General features: G+C 46.4%; 1 protein-coding gene across 1 annotated transcript in view; it reads right to left on the minus strand.

Moving 5' to 3' along the window:
• Nucleotides 1–26,051, minus strand: part of LOC106602365 (lipopolysaccharide-responsive and beige-like anchor protein) — a 333,282-nt gene that overhangs the window by 289,213 nt on the left and 18,018 nt on the right. Inside the window, 2 exon segments of the mRNA XM_082974174.1 lie at nucleotides 1,985–2,129; nucleotides 2,410–2,496. Coding sequence (XP_082830300.1) covers nucleotides 1,985–2,129; nucleotides 2,410–2,496 — 232 coding nt within the window.

Genomic DNA, 26,051 nt, shown 5'->3' on the forward strand with positions numbered 1-26,051 from the left:
AGAGAATAAAAGGAGCAGATTTCTGGGCATGGTAGAATAGATTCAGGGCATAATGTACAGACAGGGGTATGGTGGGGTGCGGGTACAGTGGAGGTAAACCAAGGCATTTTGTGACGATAAGAGAGGTTGCATCTCTGGACGCCCTAGTTATGCTGGGTGAGGTCACCGCATGTGTGGGAGGTGGGACAAAAGAGGTATCTGAGGCATGTTGAGTGGGACTAGGGGCTCCACAGTGAACTAAAACAATGATAACTATCCTAAACAACAGTATACAAGGCATATTGACATTTGAGAGAGACATAAAGCGAGGCATAAAGCAATCACAGGTGTTGATTGGGAGAGCTAGCTAAGACAATAAAGTGTGAGACAACAACAGCTAATCAGCTAAGACAACAACAGGTAAAATGGCGATGAATGGGCAGAGAGGGTCGGTTAACTACACACAGAGCCTGAGTTCGCGGCTGGGCCCGACAGATAAACAAAAAATAAACAAAATGGAGTACAGTGATTAATGAACAGTCCAGCAGGGATCAGCTATGTAGCCAAGTGATCATAGGGTCCAGTGAACAGCAATAGATGAAACAGGGAAGCCACTGGGTAGTCGCTACTACCTAACAAGTGGGAGACACGGCGTTTAAAGTTAGCAGGCCGGGGCTAGTAGAAGCGCTTGCTCCGACATCCGGCAAAGGCCGGTTGAGGGCACAGCGGATGGAGTTAAGTCGGCAGACGAGTCGTGGTGGAACGACGGGGCTCCTTATCAACGAAGGGTCCAGGCCAGTTGGCGAAAGAGGTAATGTAGTTGTAGTAATTTAGTTTGCATTTACATTACATTTTAGTCATTTAGCAGATGCTCTTATCCAGAGCGACTTACAGTAGTGAATGCATACATTTCATGCATTTTTTTTTTATTACATTTTTTTTACTGGTCCCCCGTGGGAATTGAACCCACAACCCTGGCGTTGCACACACCATGCTGGCGTTGCAAACACCATGCTCTACCAACTGAGCCACAGGCGGGAGATGCGCCTGGCTCGTGGCTAACTGGTGCTAGATTCGGGACAGGGGCGTTAGCCACTATAGCCACTCGGTAGCAGCTAGCTAGCAGCGATGATCCGATGCAAAGGTCCAGAGCTTACAGCAAGAATCCGGTGGAGTAGTGGATTCTAGCCGTGTTGGGGGGGGAGGCTATAGGACATCTCTCTCTGTTCACTGAGATGAAAATGGTCCTCCATGGCATTAGCCAGTAATGTTGCCTGGGTTTGTCTGTCTGTCTGGCCTGGACTGCATGTCCATGTTCCCTGGGTCTGTCTGTCTGTCTGGCTAATGGTTTCATTATGCTAAGGCTGATCATCCTGCTCTGCCAGGCCAGTGGTAAATCATTGAGCTTTAGAAGAGTTATTTTGGCCTCATTAGTAACTGGGTGAGAGTCTGGTGAGTGATTGAGGCTGGTGATTGTGTCTACTGACTGGTGTGGGAGTCACTTCTCTGACTGGGCAGTGGGTTAGTGTGAGGCTGAGTGGTGTTGTCAGGTCTGCACACACACTCCTAATCTAATGATGATGTGTCTGTCTCTGTCTGTCTCTGTCCATCCGTCCATGGGTGTCCGCACCTCCTCAGTGCTTCAGTTGCTGCAAGACAAAGTAGTCTCTTCTCAGACACACAGAATAGTGCCGTCAGCTGGCTAGGCTTGATGAGGGAAGGTGAGGAGCATTAGACAGGGCTAGCTCACTTCCTCATTATAAGGGAGATAGATACCTGTACAGTAGGGAATCATTCGGACTGAGGCAGTGGTCATTACTTTGGATTTAAAAAGGTATTAAAACACAGGACTTGGAGAACCACTGGATAATGATTATGACTGAGACAATCATCCACACTCCAGGGGAACTAGACAGCCCTGTAGGTAGGTGTCAGCAAGCTAAATACTGTACTGAGGACTGGGGTGACCTCATTACTTTGGCCTCTGGTGTTACTGTGGCAGTACCTGCGATCATGCTGTCAGTGTGGGCCACGCGGTCCAGGACCAGGTTGATGAGGGCCGTGTCCGTGCAGGCCTGCAGGTTCCTCACGCTCTTCTTCAGGATAGCCGTGAAGATGCTCCACACCTCCGCCTGGCACGTGGTCTCACACTGGGATCCAGACATAATAATAATGGATCCCATTTAGAAAGACATTTGCCAGATGCTCAAAGCGCTTTACAATCCTCCACCGCTAACATGTGCCCATAGAAATAGGCCTAACAATTACTAGAACGGGGATCCCCATTCAAGTCAATGAGACCACGATGGGTGTTGCTGGCAGAAAATCTATTTCTCTCTGTGTATTTCTATGTGTGTACAGCCACAACTCATCCACCATAGATTATATTATACATATTGTTCCATTTCATTTTGTGAGAGCAGCACCCACCTTGTCCAGCAGCTCCACCATGCACACAATGCTGTCCTGCTCCTGGATAATGAAGTTCATCTCCAGGTCAAACTGGCCCCCCACCAACTAGAGAGAGAGAGAGAGAGAGAGAGAGAGAGGAGAGGGAGAGATGAGGGTAAAATAGAGAGAAAGAGAATGAGAGGGAGATGAGAGAGCGAGAGAGAGTGAGAAAGAAAGAGCGAAAGAAAGAGAGGGAAAAAGAAAGAGGGAGAGAGAGAGAGGATTCATCAACCTGCGCAATTCAAAAGCACAGAGTCAAAAACAACATCTCCAATGCAATTGGATTAGCATATGCCACTGAGCTTTTCCCTCACACCTATTTATGTCCTTTTTTTAGGACATAAAATCCCTGGCACAGGTTCCTGGGCCACATCAACTGTATAACCAAATCCCTGGACCAAGCCGGATGGTGTATTTCTAAACATCTGATCCTGTGTGGACAACTAGATTAGAGGAAAGAGTTGAGCTGTATTCCGCCTAGCATCTATCATACTGCTGTTACCTATCCGATCCAGTTGTCTCACATGTGTACAAGGATGTGAACAATGGAGCAGGCTGGGCTTCAATACAGAAAGATGCTCCACTCCCCTCTGCCCTATTTCACCTCAATGCTGTCATATTCTGTGAAGACAAGTGAACAAGGGCACAGCGGAGGGTAGTTATTCCTCCCTGAAATGAAACACATCCCAGATGATAAAACCCTGCCTGGTCCTGAGCAGAGTATGTGAGCGGACTTGAGCGGTGGGAAATCCCACTCATGGAGACCGCTCTGGCACTCCACATCCTTTCCAACGGCTCTTCTAAAAACTGCTCCTTGCTCACAGGAGAAAAAAGAATAATAAAACTGCTGCTTCAAATGCGCTCCATTCATCCAAAAACAAAATCACTTCATTTAGGGTACTTTACCCCTTTTTCTCCCCACTTTCGTGATATCCAATTGGTAGTTACAATCTTGTACCATCGCTGCAACTCCCCTACAGACTCGGGAGAGACAAAGGTCGATAGCCATGCATCCTCCGAAACACGACCGCCGCACTGCTTCTTGCAGGCGACCGAAGACAGCTTGCAGGCGACCGAAGACAGCTTGCAGGCGACCAAAGACAGCTTGCAGGCGACCAAAGACAGCTTGCAGGCGACCAAAGACAGCTTGCAGGCGACCAAAGACAGCTTGCAGGCGACCAAAGACACCTTGCAGGCGACCAAAGACAGCTTGCAGGCGACCAAAGACAGCTTGCAGGCGACCAAAGACAGCTTGCAGGCGACCAAAGACAGCTTGCAGGCACCCGGCCCGCCACAAGGAGTCGCTAGAGCGCGATGGGATAAGGAAATCCCGGCCTGCCAAACCCTCCCCGAACCCAGATGATGCTGGGCCAATCGTGCGCCGCCTCATGGGTCTCCCTGTCAAGGTCGGCTGTGACAGAGCCTGGGATCGAACCCGGGTCTGTAGTGACACCTCAAACACTGCGATGCAGTGCCTTAGACCGCTGCGCCACTCGGGAGGCCATTAAAATAACAATTTAACCAACACCCATCTATTTTTGTGACTACATGGATCTACCATTTGGTTTTGAAGTATTGAAACCAAACCATTTCATTTGAATGAAAATAATTGACATAAACAACAAGAAAAGGGTAAGAAAGACTAAGTAGCGCTCATCATTTCAAATAGGCTACATGTCTTATTAAACAGCATATAAACGTGATAAATAGGTCAGGAGCCAGACAGGTAGTTTCAGAAAAGAACGAAAATGAATTATTTAGGCTAAATTATTTCAAGGCTATAGCCTACAAATAAATACATTTTGAAGCATTTGCGAGTACGACACACTAGCCTGGCAGGGACATTAAGCTCTCATTATTTAAACACCATGTTGTATTCAATCATTATAGTCCATAAAGTTCACATATATGCTGTGACTTACTGAAAATGAAATACAAATGAAAAGAAAAATGACTTATTAGGCTCAGTCTACAGGGCCTTTAATTCATTTTTATTAAACACGAGTTTGGCCAGAGTCTGTGGTTCTCATGCTCATGGGTTGGTGCCTGGAGAGCAGGCCAGCAACAGAGAACACCCTCTCCACGCCTGCAGAGCCACTGGGGATGCGAAACACCTTCCGGGCCACTCGTCAGGCTGGCAGGATGCGTCGTCGTCGTCGTCGTCTGTAGGTAGGCCTTAACGATTTTAGGTAAAATAACCCTATCAAAATGGAAAGCTCATTGAAAGAGATAATTTGCCTGGCCTAGTGGGCCAAAATCAATGACGGCCTATTGTATAGATAACAGAACAAAACTTAAGAGAACTGATTTTTGGTTTATAAATACCTTGCTACAATGACACTCTTAGCTAGCTCCCCACCTCGTTCCTTTCTGTGTGCACGTAGTAAGGACACCTTTTTTTCCATCTTTGTAAGTCACCTTGATTTTTCACCTGTGTGTTTTATCAGTTTCTTTATGAATATATTTAGGGAACTCCATGACAGTAGCTAAAGTAAGGGGCTATAGCAGCACACTACAGATGCATGCTGGGCCGGGCATACCCTGAGCTTGTGAAGTGAGCTCTACTGAAGCGAAATTGGAGCGGGCGAGAAGGCTGACGCTCCAGCTTTTGGGAAACTCGCTCTGCGCTCCAGTCAAATTGGGCACGCTCCGCTCCTCGCTACACTCCGCTCATATTCCCTGGTCCTGAGTGGAATACAGGCTGTAGTCGTCTAACTCTAGCCTCTTTCTGACCTCCGTACTTCTCAAACACAATGCAGCAGCAACACAACAGCAGAAGGGCTGGTGGAGAAGCCTATTTAGAGCCTGACTTTAATCTTGTAAGGTCATGGCAACAACTGGCGCTGGCAGACGTGACATCTTAGTCAGGATCACCCTACAGCTATGAGAACATAGAGACATCATACAGAACTGGCATCTAGGATGTGATAAACCTCAGACTCTAGCTAATACTAAAATGCATTTCTTTTCCCAGTTCCAGTTGTAGTAGTAACAGTAACTGTATGTTATTTGTCCCATATGGGAAATTGGATTGCAGCATATATAAAATATATATATTGCTTTCAAAGGTTTAGGCCTACATAAGGCATCATTTTTGTTCTAAATGCAAGATTTGTAACAAGTGCATTCAAAGAAAATAAATATATATTTTATAGATCGCTATTCCCTTAGATTGCTCCCTTAGGTGAGCTGTTTTGTCAGTTATGTGTTTCCTGTTTGAAACCTGGTTTTTTACTTTACCTTTCATGCATATTATTCATTTAATCTAGGCGCTGCCAGTGTGTTGTGTTTCTCAGCTGGTGTTTGTGCACACACACTATGTGCAAACATGTTTTGCCTCCAAAAACATGAATCGTATTATTTCTACGGCAGCAGGATGTCAATGAATGTATTATGCTACCTTTAGCATGGAAAAGGTTATCTACATGGGGGCTTTGTGTGTGTGTGTGTGTGTGTGTGTGTGTGTGTGTGTGTGTGTGTGTGTGTGTGTGTGTGAGAGAGAGAGCCCTATAGCTAAGGAAGGAATAACGTTCTTTGTGTCTGGAAATATATTGCTATAAATGTCATGATTTGTCATTTATTTAATAGTGGCGATGACATTTTTATGATTGAACCCTGCCTAATAGAAAGTGATAAGAAGGAAAATAACGCCGCACATGTCAAAACTAATATTGTAAGATATCAATAAGAAGGGCCTGTCACTGGACGGAAAGCAAAGAGGGATCGCCACCATTTGCCACGAGACAGGCGGTGAGAAGACAATTTGATTGGGATGAAATTATATCCTCAAGCTGTGTTTGATGGGAACCTGTCCCATTAAAATGAGTCAAGCGGGATTAACAGAAGGGGGGGGCTGAGGAGGAATCAGGGTAGCCCCCTGTCACCATGGACAACCAATCCAGGAGATAAAAGCAATGATAACAGACCGTGCCACCCCGACAAACACACGCTCACATCATACGTCCATAGATCCCACACTAACACACACACACAAACCAAATACGTCATTCAGATACAGCTGCTGAGCCAATCCATGACTCCTCAGAGGTAGGACCTAAATTGTGATTGTGGAGCGGTGGCAATGATGGTGCAAAAAAAAATAATCCTTTATTTAAATATTTATTTATTTATTTAAATAAAGGCAAGCTATGTAAATGATTTGTTCATCAGAAAGTGATTGTTCCCTTCCCTCCTCCTCCCCTCTCTGGCCATTAGCCATTGGACTCCCGAGCGGCGCAGCGGTCTAAGGCACTGCATCTCAGTGCTAGAGGCGTCACTAATGACCCTGGTTCAACTCCAGACTGTATCACAACTGGCCGTGATTGAGAGTCCCATAGGGCGGCGCACATTTGGCGCAGCGTCATCCGGGGTAGGCCGTCATTGCAAATAAGAATTTGTTCTTAACCGACTTGCCTAGTTAAATAAAGTGAAAAATAATAAATTAAATAAAAGCAGTGACATTCTTTCCCTCTTCCCTTCATTCCTCCCGTTGCAGTAGCTGATAAATCAAACAGTCATTTGCAGCCTGAAGCAACAGAAAACAGGTGCTTTACGAGCCTGACACTCTGGGCGAGTCGGACATCCGTCAGAGTCAGGTGACAGGGGAGAGGATGGGAGAGGGGAGTCACATGAGGGCGAGGCCACCGTGGTGACAGCACTGGCCTAGAGGGAGGTCAGTGTGTGAGTACTGAGTTCACTCAGCCTGTGTGTGTGTGTGTGTGTGTGTGTGTGTGTGTGTGTGTGTGTGTGTGTGTGCATCACGGAGGGGTTGTTAAAAGGATGAAAGCTCAGAAGGTTGAGATGAGAGGCTAATGGTTGAGACACCACGAGTGCCAGCGCATCGCCATTAAAAGCAGCCGTGTGTGTCTGTACCAGTTGAGTTGTTAATGATGTTCCCGTAAGGTTGATTTTCAAGCTGAAATAGAGACGGTCAGAATGGAGTGATGAGACCCCCAAGAGGAGGAATTTGGGTGAATAAGCAGGTCTAAGTACAAGAGAATCTCCTAACCCAACCTCAGCTTTCTCAGGAACTTAGCCAGGCCTATCTGTAGAGTACCATAGATATCATTTCTTCAAAAACAGGTCAGACAGCCAGAGATAGTAAAATATGTGTTTTAAACAGATGAGCTATTCATAAACCACATAATAGAAACTGCCCTCTGTGGGCAAGTATTACGATCACTGACCTTTCACTTCCTTCCACTGAACACCACAGAAAAAGAAACGTCCTTTTTAGCACAAATTCAGTTTAATTAGGCAACAAGCCCCGAGGGGGTGTGGTATATGGCCAATATACCACGGCGAAGGGCTGTTCTTACGCACTACGCAATGTGGAGTGGCTGAATACAGCCCTTAGCCGTGGTATAATGGTCATATATCACAAACCTCCAAGGTGCCTTATTGCTATTATAAACTGGTTAACTAGAGCAGTAAAAATAAAATGGTTTTATCATACCCGTGGTATATGGTCTGATATACCACAGCTGTCAGCCAAATCAGCATTCAGGGCTTGAACCACCCAGTTTATAATTAATAGTATAACCCACTCACCTAACTTTGAAGTTACGCTAATGATACCGTGCCCGTTTTAGAACAAAAGTTCACTGCATTTATAAGTATTTCCTAATTACCATTAATATCTCACTGGCCTTCATATTTGCCCTTCCAGATAAAGCCTTATCATCCTCCACTGCGATGGGAGAGAAATATCCGTAAAGAAAAAAATCTCAGCGATGTAAAAAATATATTAGGACCTGCTTATACTTAGCAGGGTTTTAATAGGCTTAATTTATTACGTTTAATCGTCTTCTGGTGCCCGGAGTTTAATTGAGAAATGCCTACCTCATATCTCACTGCTGATATTTGAGATTAGAGCTTAGAATTATGGCAGTTTAGAATTCAAATGTGTTATAAATTAATCTATGGGATGTAGCTTTGATTTAGATCAAGTTAAAAGTACTTTGACATTATTTGGATGTATGGATTGGCAAGAAACGCATGAAAATCTGAGCAAGCAGCCCACAGCAGAACGCTCACTGAAAATATTATTTTACAAACAGCCTGAAGCAACAGAAAACCTCAGACTGATGAAAGTACTACAATACAGTCTGCTTCACTTCCTCCTGTGTACCTTGCAACTCATCGTTGGAGTAGGAGCACCGCTAGCCTAAAATGTGGTGAGCCACACAAAGAGCTCAGCGAATCGATTACCTCAATCGATGATGTAATCACCCAGAGTCAGACTATTGGTTGTGTCCCAAATGGTACCCTATTCCCCATTTGTTCAGTAGTGGTGCACTTTGAATAGGGCGTCATTTGGGACACAGCCTATAACCTGCAGGAGGCAGGATAATGGGGGAGCCGCCCGCCACTTAGCAGTAAAACTCCACAAATATCACCTCCTTGACTCCACTATGGAGGTCTGACTGAGCAGCGATGACAGCATAGAAAGACAAAACAGGGAAGAATCCATTGTTGTGGGCACACTGAAAAGAGTCGTAAAATCGAGGCCCTCCAATTTCAGTCCTCCTGCAGCCTAAGAGCTGAATAGTTCATAAAGTAGCCTAGTTTCTAGAGTAATAGATTTTAAACATTAAACATTTAATATGAAGTCAAATATTTCTGCTGACTCACGTTTACCTCAAGTAGCAGTAAAAGGCTACCTGTTTTCTGTCAACTTCACTCAAAACAGCACACACGCCAGCTTTTCATTGGTCTGTTCCAAAATACACAGACTCGGTCTCGACCTTTACGTCTTTATTGAAGACTCATCTCTTCAGTAGGTCCTATAACTGAGTGTAGTCTGGCCCAGGGGTGTGAAGGTGAACGGAAAGGCACTGGAGCGACGAACCGCCCTTGCTGTCTCTGCCTAGCCGGTTCCCCTCTCTCCACTGGGATTCTCTGCCTCTAACCTTATTACGGGGGCTGAGTCATTGGCTTACTGGTGCTCTTCCATGCCGTCCCTAGGAGGGGTGCGTCACTTCAGTCGGTTGAGTCACTGACGTGGTCTTCCTGTCCGGGTTGGCACCCCCCCTCGAATTCGTGCCGTGGGGGAGATCTTCGTGGGCTATACACGGCCTTGTCTCAGGGTAGTAAGTTGGTGGTTGAAGATATCCCTCTAGTGAAGATATCCCTCTAGTGGTGTGAGGGCTGTGTTTTGGCAAAGTGTGTGGGGTTATATCCTGCCTGGTTGGCCCTGTCGGGGGGGTATCGTCAGACGGGGCCACAGTGTCTCCCGACCTCTCCTGTCTCAGCCTCCAGTATTTATGCTGCAATAGTTTATGTCAGGGGGGCTAGGGTCAGTCTATTATATCTGGAGTATTTCTCCTGTCTTATCCGGTGTCCTGTGTTAAATTAAGTATGTTCGCTCGCTCTCTCCTTCTCTCAGAGGACCTGAGCACTAGGATCATGCCTCAGGACTACCTGGCCTGATGACTCCTTGCTGTCCCCAGTCCACCTGATCATACTGCTGCTCCAGTTTCAACTGTTCTGCCTGCGGCTATGGAACTCTGACCTGTTCACCGGACGTGCTACCTGTCCCAGACCTGCTGTTTTGGACTCTCTCTACACCGCACCTGCTGTCTCGAACTCTGAATGATCGGCTATGAAAAGCCAACTGACATTTACTCCTGAGGTGCTGACCTGTTGTACCCTCGACAACCACTGTGATTATTATTATCTGACCCTACTGGTCATCTATGAACGCTTGAACATCTTGGCCATGTTCTGTTATAGGACTGGCCACCCGTCAGAGCCTGGTTCCTCTCTAGGTTTCTTCCTAGGTTCCGGCCTTTCTAGGGAGTTTTTCCTAGCCACCGTGCTTCTCCATCTAGTTTGGTGTTTTAGGCTGGGTTTCTATACAGCAGTTTCTTTGTGACATCGGCTGATGTAAAAAGGGCTTTATAATTCAATTTGATTGATTGATTGAATATCCACACTAGCATAACACAAAAAAATAAGCAATGGGCATCAAAATGGATATTAGCCCCTCTCTCAAACTGCACAGAAATGGTGAATCATAGGAGTGAGGGATTGTTCTACCCAGAGAGCCTGTGTATGAGGTGCTTTGAAGGTCATGTGGCCAGACCAGACAGGCAGGGAGACACAGCAGCAACAGCCTTCCTCTCTCTCCATCCAACTGCCCTCTCGTCATCTCTCCAACTGCCCTCTCGTCATCTCTCCAACTGCCCTCTCGTCATCTCTCCAACTGCCCTCTCGTCATCTCTCCAACTGCCCTCTCGTCATCTCTCCAACTGCCCTCTCGTCATCTCTCCAACTGCCCTCTCGTCATCTCTCCAACTGCCCTCTCGTCATCTCTCCAACTGCCCTCGCGTCATCTCTCCAACTGCCCTCGCGTCATCTCTCCAACTGCCCTCGCGTCATCTCTCCAACTGCCCTCGCGTCATCTCTCCAACTGCCCTCGCGTCATCTCTCCAACTGCCCTCTCGTCATCTCTCCAACTGCCCTCGCGTCATCTCTCCAACTGCCCTCTCGTCATCTCTCCAACTGCCCTCTCGTCATCTCTCCAACTGCCCTCGCGTCATCTCTCCAACTGCCCTCGCGTCATCTCTCCAACTGCCCTCGCGTCATCTCTCCAACTGCCCTCGCGTCATCTCTCCAACTGCCCTCGCGTCATCTCTCGTTCTCTATCCAAGTCTCTCCCTCTAACCACTGTCTTTGTTCCAGGAGTCACCAGATCCCCTTCTACGTAACCTAGCCTCTTAGCCTGGCTGTTCAGTCCCGAGGCCATTCTAAATTAATCATGGGTGAGCAGCTGAGCAGAGCACAAACAACCCATCTCCATGGAACTTAAGGAATTAGGTGGGGGAATTGTAGGGGTAATGGCAGTAGGAAAACACCAGGGCCAATATTCTCAGTAGAAGTGCTGATCTAGGAACAGTTTTGCCTTTCAGATAATAATGAATAAGACAGGAATGAATAAGACCTGATCATAGACCAACACTTCTACTCTGAGAATCTCTGTGAATACAGACCCAGAGGTAGAAATGCCTTACTAGGCTAATTGCAGTGATCCCCAGTTATTAGAAGTCTACCCTACACCACCAGAATTCCCAGTGAATAGAACAGGGCTAGTTAGGGCTAATGATTAGGGGGACTGTGCTAGTGAGCAACCATCAGGTTTCGATAGAACCAGTGGAGATCACAGAGGGTAGTCAGAGGATAGAACCAGTGGAGATCACAGAGGGTTCCTAGGGGCAGGAGAGGAGTACATGGGGATAAGATCAACAGTAGCCATGGATGAGGTCTTGTGATGCAGGGGAAGATCAGAGCCAGAAACAAATGGGCATTTTGAACCACAGGGGAAATGTCTCTCTTCAAATGACCTGTAGTAGACAGTGATGTGAAGCCAGGCTACTCATATACAGCACTACTGTTGCCTGTTCTTCTCCGTCTGAATGTGTGTGTGTGTGTGTGTGTGTGTGTTTTTAGTTGTGTTTGTATATATTATGGATCCACATTAGTTCCTGCCAAGGCAGCAGCTACTCTTCCTGGGGGTCCAGCAACATAAGACAGTTAAATACTGATTAAAATAAAACATGACTTTACGTGACATAACATCTTCCCCAACACATTCAGTGTGTTCCCTCAGACCACCACTCCACCATCCATGTGCAGGTGTGTGTAGAGCGCGCGTCTCATCACGTGTATCTGTGCGTGTGTCTCTTCAGTCTGCGCTGTTCAATAAGGTGTATTTTTATCTGGTTTTTAAAATCTGATTCTACTGCTTGCCTCAGTTACTTGATGTGGAATAGAGTTCCATGTAGTTATGGCTCTATGTAGTACTGTGCGCCTCCCATAGTCTGTTCTGGACTTGGGGACTGTGAAGAGACCTCTGGTGGCATGTCTTGTGGGGTTTGCGTGGGTGTCTGAGCTGTGTGCTAGTTGTTTAAACAGACAGCTCGGTACATTGAGCTTGTCAACACTTCTTACAAAAACAAGTAGTGAAGAAGTCAATCTCTCCACTTTGAGCCATGAGAGATTTAAAATGTTATCTCTCCATGTACATTTAAGGGCTAGCCGTCCTGCCCTGTTCTGAACCAATTGTACTTTTCCCCGAGGTCCCTACTTGTGGCAGCTGACCATATGACTAAACAGTAGTCCAGGTGCGACAAAACCTGTCGGACCTGCCTTGTTGATAGTGTTGTTAAAAAGGCAGAGCAGCGCTTTATTATGGACAGACTTCTCCCCATCTTAGCTACTGTTGCATCAACATGTTCTGACCATGACAGGTTACAATCCAGGGTTCCTCCAAGCAGTTTAGTCACCTCAACTTGCTCAATTTCCACATCTGTTACAAGATTTAGTTGAAGTTTAGGGTTTAGTGAATGGTTTGTCCCAAATACAAAATGGTATGGAGTTTTTTTTTTTATATTTAAGGACTAACTTATTCCTTGCCACGCATTCTGTGTGTGTGTGTGTGTGTGTGTGTGTGTGTGTGTGTGTGTGTGTGTATGTGTATGTATGTGTATGTGTGTGTTTCCATTATCTCCATTATAAATGCTTTTCTTCCTCTCCTAATGAAATCACGATTCATTCTACGGGTGGAATCCTTTGAACTAAAAGTAATTTGCCTGAATGAGGCACTGAGACAAAGGAATGAAAGCGGAGACAGAGTACAAAGTGCATACATCTCACACATGGTGTTAGCTGCTGTGGGACGTAGAGGGACCGGCCTGAAGGGAGGACAGGACGTCTGACAGTGGCGGTGTCCCAGAAGGCACCATGGCAACCTATTTCCGTAGGACTTAGACAGCTGTCATGTTGTCTGACTTCATTGAAATGAAATGATTATTTGTCCCATGCTTCGTAAACAACAAGTGTAGACTAACAGTGAAGTGCTTACGGGCCCTTCCCGTAAGACTGCAGCTATTCAGGGCAGCGCCATCTCGTTCATTAAATTCCCATACACTTAGGAACAACTTCCTCATTTTGACTTGCAACCCCTTTTGCCCTCAGAACAGCCTCAATTCGATGGGGCATGGACTCTATAGGGTGTCGATTATAATGCTTCCCACAGTTGTGTCAAGTTGGCTGGTTGTCCTTTGGGTGGTGGACCATTCTTGATACACACGGGAAACTGCTGAGCATGAAAAACCCAGCAGCGTTGCAGTTCTTGACACACTCAAACCGGTGCGCCCGTCACCTGCTACCGTACCCCGTTCAAAAGCACATCTCATGTCTTGCCCATTCACCCTCTGAAAGGCACACATACACAATCCATGTCTCAATTGTCTCAAGCCTTAAAAATCCTTCTTTAACCTGTCTCCTCCCCTTCATCTACACTGATTGGATTTAACAAGTGACATCAATACGGAATCATAGCTTTCAACTGGATTCATCTGGTCAGTCTGTCATGGAAAGATCAGGTGTTCCTAATGTTTTGTACACTCAATGTAGACATACATTTACACTAAGCAGACGTTGGAACGTGATTTACTATTCAGGCTCAGCTGTAACAGAAATATGTAAATGTTTGGCTGAAGGGGTTTAAAGGGCATGTTTTCCCCTCTGTTCTGTCTCTACTGTGAACTCCAATACAACACATTAGTCACAGCTGGTTTTGGAGACATTGTAGTTGGACTCAGAGATCCTGGCACTATCTGAAACTAGGTGAAGGAATACATGTCAGGGGCAATTCTTGCGTGACAGGCCCTAGCATTTCAAAATGACCACAGACTTTCTTGCAGGATTCAATCCAAAATCATGCCTAGACCACCGTAAAAAAATATTTTTTTTTATTTCTACAGACATCCAGATTTGTGTTAATCTGTCCCTGCAGGGTAAGTGGTGAAAATGTCAGAGTCATCTTCAAATATGTCATGTCCATGTTCCTGCTATGGGTCATAAACACATCCCGCAGTAGGTCGGCTGAAGCAAGGAGGAAACGCTCGCTGCCTTTGTAGCTCATTTCCATTTCCATCAGCTCTTTTAATTGGATCGCTTTAACGAGGTCTCTGACCGTCGCTAGCTGCTGTCGAGCTCTTCTACCACTGAGGGGTGTGACTGAGCTCACACATCAGCCTCTGACAGGCAATTAAAAGTCGGAGCTCGCTCCCTACCAGCCCACCTCCAAATCAAACATTCATCATGGTGACGTCGGACATGGCGTCGCGAACGACGAACGCCGCCGTCACATAATCCACTGCTGTGATGAGCGAGCCCTCACTTCTCCGCCCAGCAGGGCCGCCTTGACATCAGCTGCTGAAACTGTTCAAGCTAACAGATAGAAAACCACCATCACCTAAAGAATCCCATGGGGGGGTGACAACTGCTTAGAGGAAATGAGCTTGTGGTGAAGAAGACTAACCGATGATACGGATTCATCGAGAGATATAGAGAGAGAGAGACAGGGCATGAGGAGAGAGAGAGAGAGAGAGAGAGAGAGAGACAGGGGATGAGGAGAGAGACAGGGGATGAGGAGAGAGAGAGAGAGAGAGAGAGAGAGAGAGAGACGGGATGAGGAGAGAGAGAGAGAGAGAGAGAGAGAGAGAGAGAGAGAGAGAGAGAGAGACGGGATGGGGAGAGAGACAGGGGATGAGGGGATGAGGAGAGAGAGACAGGGGATGAGGAGAGAGAGAGAGAGAGAGAGAGAGAGAGAGAGACGGGATGAGGAGAGAGAGAGAGAGAGACGGGATGGAGAGAGAGAGAGAGAGAGAGGGGATGAGGAGAGAGAGAGAGAGAGAGACGGGATGAGGAGAGAGAGAGAGACGGGATAAAGAGAGAGAGAGAGAGACGGGATGTGGAGAGAGAGAGAGAGACGGGATGAGGAGAGAGAGAGAGAGAGAGAGACACGGGATGGGGAGAGAGAGAGAGAGAGAGACGGGATGAGGAGAGAGAGAGAGAGAGAGACGGGATGAGGAGAGAGAGAGAGAGAGAGACGGGATGAGGAGAGAGAGAGACGTGATGAGGAGAGAGAGAGAGACGGGATGAGGAGAGAGAGAGACGGGATAAAGAGAGAGAGAGAGACGGGATGTGGAGAGAGAGAGAGACGGGATGAGGAGAGAGAGAGAGAGAGAGAGACGGGATGCGGGAGAGAGAGAGAGAGACGGGATGAGGAGAGAGAGAGAGAGACGGGATGGGAGAGAGAGAGAGAGAGACGGGATGGGAGAGAGAGAGAGAGAGACGGGATGAGGAGAGAGAGAGAGAGCGAGAGAGAGAGAGAGAGAGACGGGATGAAGAGAGAGAGCGAGAGAGAGACGGGATGAGGAGAGAGAGCGAGAGAGAGAGACGGGATAGGAGAGAGAGCTAGAGAGAGAGACGGGATGCGGAGAGCGAGAAAGAGAGAGAGAGAGAGAGACGGGATGAAGGAGAGAGAGACGGGATGTGGAGAGAGAGAGAGAGAGAGACGGGATGAGGAGAGAGAGAGACGGGATGAGGAGAGAGAGACGGGATTAGGAGAGAGAGACGGGATGGGGAGAGAGAGAGGGGATGAGGAGAGAGAGAGCGAGAGAGAGAGAGACAGGGGATGAGGAGAGAGAGAGAGAGACAGGGGATGAGGAGAGAGAGAGAGAGACAGGGGATGAGGAGAGAGAGAGCGAGACAGGGGATGAGGAGAGAGAGAGAGAGACAGGGGATGAGGAGAGAGAGAGAGACAGGAAGAGTAGTGAGTTAAGGCAGAGAGGATATAAACTGGCCTGGAGGTCCTGCAGCCTTGTTTTCTACTGAGAGCCCCACACTGTCAGATTGATCAGGGTGATAGCTCAGCCTAACTGTCTTCACAGCACATACACACACAATTCCTTTTCACATTAGTTTCATGACTCACTCCAACTCCCTGAGAATGCCCTCCTCTCCAATACAGCATAATGGCTTCCATGATCTCCCCAACCAACTATTAACAAGACCTTGACATCATGCAGCTATGGACTGCTGTATTGAGAGAGGGAGGAGAGGAGGTCATGTGATCAATTACACAGTAGCTGAGAGAAGCACAAGAGATGATGAAGATGATGCCAGCGTAAAAAAGCAAAAAGGCCAAGTCAAATATTTCAGCAAGGGCCACAGGGGTAAACCATTGTTCCTTCTCATAGTAAACGAGACTGAAAAAGACGTCTTCAATTCACAAAGACAACAGAGAAACCAGCCCTTAAGGAGAAAAGTTTAAGAAAACTTATCTTAAAAGTCCTGCTAGAACACTGTTTTGAAGTCCTGAGGTTTTGACACAGCCTCTGCGTCAACGAGACTCAAGATATCATCCTCTTTTCTAACAGAGGAAGATATTAGGAAAGAAATGTCAATTCCTCAGCTTGAGGTAGCCTATGATGTGACAGTCCTACAGCTAATTACGAGCTGATATAGGCCAACGTGAGGGTTTGAACTGCAGAGTAAACAAATGGGATTCAGCAGGGAGAGAGAGAGAGAGGAAGGCAGGTGGGGGCTTCCTTAAAGTTGTGAGTAAGAACAATTGTAAATTTGCTCACACAGGACCAGAGCTGACATTGCAGATTAGAGGGGATGGGGGTTGGAGAACCACACATTTTTTTTTTTGGGGGGGGGGGGGGGGGACAGACATGAAAGTGCTTGAAGTTTACAATGTATACCATCGCACTTCCAATACTGCCTAGTTACAGAGATATGCACAGCGTCAAATGTATTCTGTTATTAATATCCTTTATCAGACACATCCAGCGTTTTAATGTGTTCAACATTTTCCTTTAAGCTCAGGCCAAATATCTTTTCAGTGGGTTTTCTTATTGCACAAATAGTGATTAATGACCAACTTGCAGAAATTACACTTCTACATGGTTGGAGAGAGAAAAAGGAAAAAAAAACAGATCTCTAATCAAAAATGGATTATTAAACCAATGAATTTTAAATAAAAAAGGAGCAATGATTTGACATTGTTGAGCGCATTCTAACTCATTAACATTTAGTTCCACAACCGTGCCTTTTCCATGCTATTAGTGACAAACACACACACGAAATGAGCAGCGGGGGCCATAGCTGATGTAATACACACACACACGAAATGAGCAGCGGGGGCCATAGCTGATGTAATACACACACACACGAAATGAGCAGCGGGGGCCATAGCTGATGTAATACACACACACACACGAAATGAGCAGCGGGGGCCATAGCTGATGTAATACACACACACACACGAAATGAGCAGCGGGGGCCATAGCTGATGTAATACACACACACACGAAATGAGCAGCGGGGGCCATAGCTGATGTAATACACACACACACGAAATGAGCAGCGGGGGCCATAGCTGATGTAATACACACACGAAATGAGCAGCGGGGGCCATAGCTGATGTAATACACACACACACGAAATGAGCAGCGGGGGCCATAGCTGATGTAATACACACACACACGAAATGAGCAGCGGGGGCCATAGCTGATGTAATACACACACACACACGAAATGAGCAGCGGGGGCCATAGCTGATGTAATACACACACACACGAAATGAGCAGCGGGGGCCATAGCTGATGTAATACGATCTAGTCCAGCAGTTGTGGATTAAAACTATGGCTTCCAGACGTTTTGTTCACTGTGGGATGTTGCATCATTAGATTAGGAGTGTGTGTACGAGTGTGTACTTGTGTGTGTGTGTGTGTGTGTGTGTGTGTGTGTGTGTGTGTGTGTGTGTGCCTACATCCCTCTGCAATTACGCTTAATGAATGTTTCCCCATTACGGTCCTCTCCATTAGAGAGCACACAGGGCTGGCATTCCATCAGAACAATTAACACCTACAGCCTTATTACATCATAGTGTATTCCTATCACCGTCTACTCAATCACACTGTTCTCTAGGGCTAAATGTACAGCTAAGTAACTACTTGCTTAAATACTCACTTCATCTATCTAGGCCACTAGGACTGGTACACACTCCGCGTCACTGGGCATACAAGAGTCAACATATCATAATGGTTGTCGTTGTAGTAGAACACCGAGTAAGACAACATTTTTTAGACTGTAGGCTTCCACAAATACGGCTGTGATTGGTTATACATGGCATCATCCTCTACGCCGCGGTGTTATCGTCACCATAACAGCCAGCTCCCCGTGCTGTCTCAGCTGTGAAACAGACCTCACGTCCATGTTCCACTTCAGTTCCTTTTAGTTGATATGTTCCGTGCACAGAGGGCTGCTTTCAGACTGTACTGTTCTGTGTGGGTTTGTTGATGTTACGGCCAGGTCGCATGAGGACTGGGGAGGTGAACAGGGAGTTCTGGAGCCTGCCTGCCTGCCAACACATTAATAAACTCACTACCGCACAGCACAGCTGCGGATAGAAAACACTTTAGCCTGGCCACCTCCCTCCCTCCCCCCTCCTCCTCCAGGAGCAGAAGAAAAACTAGCAGCCAGAAGTTGTAATCACACAGAGGAGGAGGTGGGGTCGGCCAGCTGAACAGGGCCTTATCCAGTCCACTGTAACGTATGATCATCTCTACACTGACTGTACTGCTAGAAATCAACAGCCACCATATATAGCAAGAACCCTGGTCTTAGAACGTTACAAAATATTGTTTGGTACGTTTAGATCTCTCTCACACTGTAAAGCAGATAACCACACATCCTGGAAGTCTTTCTATTGGGTTAGCCTTTGAGGTAAAAACTGTGCATTTACTTTTCTTATCAGATTTGTAAACTTCACCATGTGATTTATAGCTTCTAGCCTGGTCCCATTTGTGCTGTCTTGCGAGGTGGCAAGACAGACAGGACAAACAGACCAGGGACCAGGCTATTGGCCTAAAACAAGGTAGCAGCTCAAACAGTTAAATTTAAAAAACAATCCATCTCTTATCTTTCATCTGACTAAACGGATGTGAGTTCATTTGATAGCAGGGAGCACAGAGATATTTGACCATAATCTCTCCCTTCCTCTTTTATCGCTGGCGATTTCTCTGCTTCAGTTGGGGATGGAAGATGGAAATTCCACAGCTTAACTGCTGTTACTCTGTCAAGATTAAAATGGCTAGGCATTAAGGCAGGCTCTTCTCTCTCATTACTCAGTCCAGGCATCGTTATCAGTGGGAATGCAGCCTTGTTTTACAGAGCCATTTATCCCCCTGTAGCCACACATTAAACCTGACTGATTCAGCTACGGCCCTGGAGGCTGGAGTGGCTACGGGCCCTGGAGGCTGGAGTGGCTACGGGCCCTGGAGGCTGGAGTGGCTACGGGCCCTGGAGGCTGGAGTGGCTACGGGCCCTGGAGTGGCTACGGGCCCTGGAGGCTGGAGTGGCTACGGGCCCTGGAGGCTGGAGTGGCTACGGGCCCTGGAGGCTGGAGTGGCTACGGGCCCTGGAGTCTGGAGTGGCTACGGGCCCTGGTGTTTTTCCTGAACATGTGACCTGACCAGGAAGAAGAATGGGTGCTAGCTATAACTACACTCTAAAGATCAACTCTGGTCAGATCTTGGTCAAGTCATGTTGGTCAGGAAAGTCTCCTGGATTTATAAAGCTACTCAGTCACAGACCGAACATTGGTGCTTCTGCTGTCTAGACCATTGGTGCTGTCTATCTATAGTAGTGATCTGACATGGTGTTGGTTCAGCAGCTCAATGGGCCGTCCCGTCCGAGAGAAAAGGGTGAGGGGCGGTCAGGAAATGACCCACATTAGACAGTCTGACGAGTCCCTTTTTGCTTTTCCAGGAAACCTCCAAATCTGCTCTCTGATATGAGAGGCTAGCTGATCTTTCTGAGAACGAGACATTATATTTTACATCAACAAAGCACGGTAATTCTAAGTAAAACCTCCTTCAAAAATAGGCGCCATCTACAGCCGTGGCCAAAAGTTTTGAGAACGACACAAATATACATTTTCACAAAGTTTGCTGCTTCAGTGTCTTTAGATATTTTTGTCAGATGTTACTATGGAATACTGAAGTATAATTACAAGCATTTCATAAGTGTCAAAGGCTTTTATTGACAATTACATGAAGTTGATGCAAAGAGTCAATATTTGCAGTGTTGACCCTTCTTTTTCAAAACCTCTGCAATCCGCCCTGGCATGCTGTCAATTAACTTCTGGGCCACATCCTGACTGATGGCAGCCCATTCTTGCATAATCAATGCTTGGAGTTTGTCAGAATTTGTGGGTTTTTGTTTGTCCACCCGCCTCTTGAGGATTGACCACAGGTTCTCAATGGGATTAAGGTCTGGGGAGTATCGATGTTTTCTTCCCCGAGCCACTTAGTTATCACTTTTGCCTTAGGGCAAGGTGCTCCATCATACTGGAAAAGGCATTGTTCGTCACCAAACTGTTCCTGGACGGTTGGGAGAAGTTGCTCTCAGAGGATGTGTTGGTACCATTCTTTATTCATGGCTGTGTTCTTAGGCAAAATTGTGAGTGAGCCCACTCCCTTGGCTGAGAAGCAACCCCACACATGAATGGTCTCAGGATGCTTTACTGTTGGCATGACACAGGACTGATGGTAGCGCTCACCTTGTCTTCTCCGGACAAGCTTTTTTTGGACGCCCCAAACAGTCGGAAAGGGGATTCATCAGAGAAAATGACTTTGCCCCAGTCCTCAGCATTCCAATCCCTGTACCTTTTGCAGAATATCAGTCTGTCCCTGATGTTTTTCCTGGAGAGAACTGGCTTCTTTGCTGCCCTTCTTGACACCAGGCCATCCTCCAAAAGTCTTTGCCTCACTGTGCGTGCAGATGCACTCACACCTGCCTGCTGCCATTCCTGAGCAAGCTCTGTACTGGTGGTGCCACCAATCCCGCAGCTGAATCAACTTTAGGAGACGGTCCTGGCGCTTGCTGAACTTTCTCGGGCGCCCTGAAGCCTTCTTCACAACAATTGAACCGCTCTCCTTGAAGTTCTTGATGATCTGATAAATGGTTGATTTAGGTGCAATCTTACTGGCAGCAATATCCTTGCCTGTGAAGCTCTTTTTGTGCAAAGCAATGATGACGGCACGTGTTTCCTTGCAGGTAACCATGGTTGACAGAGGAAGAACAATGATTCCAAGCACCACCCTCCTTTTGAAGCTTCCAGTCTGTTATTCGAACTCAATCAGCCTGACAGAGTGATCTCCGGCTTTGTCCTCGTCAACACTCACACCTGTGTTAACGAGAGAATCACTGACATGATGTCAGCTGGTCTTGTTGTGGCAGGGCTGAAATGCAGTGGAAATGTTTTTGGGGGATTCAGTTCATTTGCATGGCAAAGAGGGACTTTGCAATTAATTGCAATTCATCTGATCACTCTTCATAACATTCTGGAGTAAATGCAAATTGCCATCATACAAACTGAGGCAGCAGACTTTGTGAAAAATGTATATTTGTGTCATTCTCAAAACTTTTGGCCACGACTGTACATATCTTCTCAAAACAGTCTTCCAGGAAACCTCCTTTCTCATAGACTCTTTTTGGGAACAAGACAATACATGTACAGATAGAAACTTAGAAAGTATTTGTAAAGACTCAAATACACTGACTCAAATATGCATTTAACCCAGGTATTTGAAAATAGTATTTGAAAAAGACTGAAATACAACTTGGTAGACTATTTGGTTTTTACAAATAACCATTCAAAGTACTCATTTTGGGCTGTGTATTTGAAAATACCAGATACTGAAATACACATGTATTTGAACCCAGCTCTGGTTTTAATTAGAATATAGTGCAAAGTTGCATGACAATAGGCCACTTACAGATATGGGAGAGATGTCTGCCCTTCAAAAGCAGAAGACCAGATCAACAGGTGATAAAGAAAGAATAGATATTTAACTGATTATGGCAGAAGGCTGAATATACCAACAGTCATGTAAACACATTCTGCTCATCTTAAAAATCGACTTCAGGTCATAACCGAAGTAAGCATTAGCCAATTAAAACATCTGGTTTTCTGAGCAATCGTTCAGATTTATAGGACATGTAAACGCCTTAAATCAGAGTTATAGCGGCATATTTGATCAGCGGGTTGCTAGCACGATCAGCGCAAGAGTTCCTTCTACTGCGCGAGTGAAGTGAGTTCGGAAAAACTTTAAAAGTATGCATCTTAGAAATAGTTTTCAAATACAAACTTTATGTCCAAACTTAGAATTAAATAAGCTTTACAAAAATAACATGGTCACTGCCGATTTTCTGCATGTATCAAAGTCCCATCAGGAAGCCTGAGTTTAGATATGTCCATGCAAAACAGGATTATTAGGGAAATCGTTCTTCTTAAAAAGCATGTAAAACACTTAAATCTAACTATTATACACTGCTCAAAAAAATAAAGGGAACACTTAAACAACACATCCTAGATCTGAATGATAGAAATAATTTTATTAAATACTTTTTTCTTTACATAGTTGAATGTGCTGACAACAAAATCACACAAAAATAATCAATGGAAATCCAATTTATCAACCCATAGAGGTCTGGATTTGGAGTCACACTCAAAATTAAAGTGGAAAACCACACTACAGGCTGATCCAACTTTGATGTAATGTCCTTAAAACAAGTCAAAATGAGGCTCAGTAGAGTGTGTGGCCTCCACGTGCCTGTATGACCTCCCTACAATGCCTGGGCATGCTCCTGATGAGGTGGCGGATGGTCTCCTGAGGGATCTCCTTCCAGACCTGGACTAAAGCATCCGCCAACTCCTGGACAGTCTGTGGTGCAACGTGGCGTTGGTGGATGGAGCGAGACATGATGTCCCAGATGTGCTCAATTGGATTCAGGTCTGGGGAACGGGCGGGCCAGTCCATAGCATCAATGCCTTCCTCTTGCAGGAACTGCTGACACACTCCAGCCACATGAGGTCTAGCATTGTCTTGCATTAGGAGGAACGCAGGGCCAACCGCACCAGCATTTGGTCTCACAAGGGGTCTGAGGATCTCATCTCGGTACCTAATGGCAGTCAGGCTACCTCTGGCGAGCACATGGAGGGCTGTGCGGCCCCCCAAAGAAATGCCACCCCACACCATGACTGACCCACCGCCAAACCGGTCATGCTGGAGGATGTTGCAGGCAGCAGAACATTCTCCACGGCGTCTCCAGACTCTGTCACGTCTGTCACGTGCTCAGTGTGAACCTGCTTTCATCTGTGAAGAGCACAGGGCGCCAGTGGCGAATTTGCCAATCTTGGTGTTCTCTGGCAAATGCCAAACGTCCTGCACGGTGTTGGGCTGTAAGCACAACCCCCACCTGTGGACATTGGGCCCTCATACCACCCTCATGGAGTCTGTTTCTGACAGTTTGAGCAGACACATGCACATTTGTGGCCTGCTGGAGGTCATTTTGCAGGGCTCTGGCAGTGCTCCTCCTGCTCCTCCTTGCACAAAGGCGGAGGTAGCGGTCCTGCTGCTGGGTTGTTGCCCTCCTACGGCCTCCTCCACGTCTCCTGATGTACTGGCCTGTCTCCTGGTAGCGCCTCCATGCTCTGGACACTACGCTGACAGACACAGCAAACCTTCTTGCCACAGCTCGCATTGATGTGCCATCCTGGATGAGCTGCACTACCTGAGCCACTTGTGTGGGTTGTAGACTCCGTCTCATGCTACCACTAGAGTGAAAGCACCGCCAGCATTCAAAAGTGACCAAAACATCAGCCAGGAAGCATAGGAACTGAGAAGTGGTCTGTGGTCCCCACCTGCAGAACCACTCCTTTATTGGGGGTGTCTTGCTTATTGCCTATAATTTCCACCTGTTGTCTATTCCATTTGCACAACAGCATGTGACATTTATTGTCAATCAGTGTTGCTTCCTAAGTGGACAGTTTGATTTCACAGAAGTGTGATTGACTTGGAGTTACATTGTGTTGTTTAAGTGTTCCCTTTATTTTTTTGAGCAGTATATTAATCAGACCATTCACAATAATCATATTATTGTCTGCATGTAACCATACTAAATTATTTGTATTTATTAGGGATCCCAATTAGCTGATGCCAAGTCCAAACACATTAAGATTACACATAAAAACAGTACACCATATAACATAATTACACCACTACATATCTACAATACAAAATGTGTTTAAAGTATGCAGCGAGGCTTATCGGTTTTGCATACTACCCTTAACTAGCTACATATGGGCTGATGTGCAGGAGAGCAGGAGGCTTGGTGTTATCCTGAAACAACATGGATGGTTATAAATAGCACTATGGATGGAGCCTGGGTGAGGGAATATACATCACGGAGGAGCTGCTGTCTGCATCCAGCTAGGTTGTTTTTGCATGGGAGATATGAACATAATGAGGCCCCCCCCCCCCCCCCCCCCCCCCCCCCCCCCCCCCCCCCCCCCCCCCCCCCCCACACACACACACACACACACACACACACACACACAACCCAGCTGCTAATTAGCAGACGTAATTACTACAGATCCCCACAGCCACTGCATGACCTCTTCACCTTCAAAAACAGTTGTTGACCATCCTAGCGCATTGTTGTATTTTTAGTTTAGAGGTAGTATACGCACATCCAGTGACTTGCAGGTCCAGGTTACAAAGAGTAAAGTCATGATGCCGAAGACCATTGGGTCTAAACGTTGCACAAGAAAATGTTAAGCGTTCAACAAATGTGCAGGTAGGCCTCTATCTTTCTTTAACAAATCTATTATTCACATGGCTTTTACATTATTACGTTTATTGGACAATGCACATCGATCAAGATTTGCTGTAAACGTGCCAGATTGTACCAGCCAAATAATTGTCATTTGTAGTCCCTTCATTGTTTGTTTTGAAAAGGCCCAGGGACTTGATTATGTCAGCACAGGACATCCATCCATGGAGCGGCAGACCAGTAGCCGGTGAACGTAGTGGCTTACAGAGGATAGTGTCTCATTCAGGGCTAGTCCACGCCACACTTCAAAACCCCTTCAGTTTGTACACTGGCTGTGCACTGGCCTTTTCCTCTACCTCTCTGTCACTCTTCCTCTCTCACAGTCTTTATCGCTCCCCCCACCCTCTCTCAGTGGCAGATATTACAGAATAACCATTCCCATTCACATGTAGACACTCTGACAAGACTGCATTGATTCAATTGCTGAGGGTGATGGTGGGTCTGGTCGCCCGTAATTGAACCTTAACCTTTACATCCGGAACGTGTGTCTGCCTTTGAGAACAAGCAATAGGGAAGTCCTGACAAAGGTGCAGAAGGAGAGAGAGAAAGAGAGAGAGCAAAGACAGGAAGAGAGATAGAGAGGGAGAGGAAGAGAGAGAGAGGAAGGAAGAAGAAGAAAGAGAGCGAAAGGAAGAGAGAGGAAGAAAGAGAGAGGGAGAAAGGAAAAGAGAGAGAGGGAGGAAGGAAGGAAGGAAAAGAGAGAGGAAGAGAGATGGGTACAGTCTCGTAGAGCAGGGAGATGGACATAGTCACTGAGCCAGGCACAGTGCAGCATCTCTTCTGCCAAATGAGCGTGTGAGTCTGTGCGTAGTGATCTGGCAGACTCACATAGGAGGACTGTCGTCCACAGCCTCAAACCAGCCAGCAGACAGACTTCAAATAGATGTATTTAGAGAACAGACAACCAGACAGTCAAGATACTGTCATTATCACTGATCATTGTAGCGTACTTCAAAGTCTTCTTGAAGGGGAAAAAAGGATCTAGCCTCGTACTTTCACACTGTTCTCATACCACACACTTCCTAGTTGCATAATATGAGCTCGTCATTAAATCAGTAGACAAATATTCAAAAAACTGG

Source organism: Salmo salar, chromosome 04 (genome assembly GCF_965601325.2).
Source record: "Salmo salar chromosome 04, fSalSal1, whole genome shotgun sequence".
NCBI classification, from domain to species: Eukaryota; Metazoa; Chordata; class Actinopteri; order Salmoniformes; family Salmonidae; genus Salmo; species Salmo salar.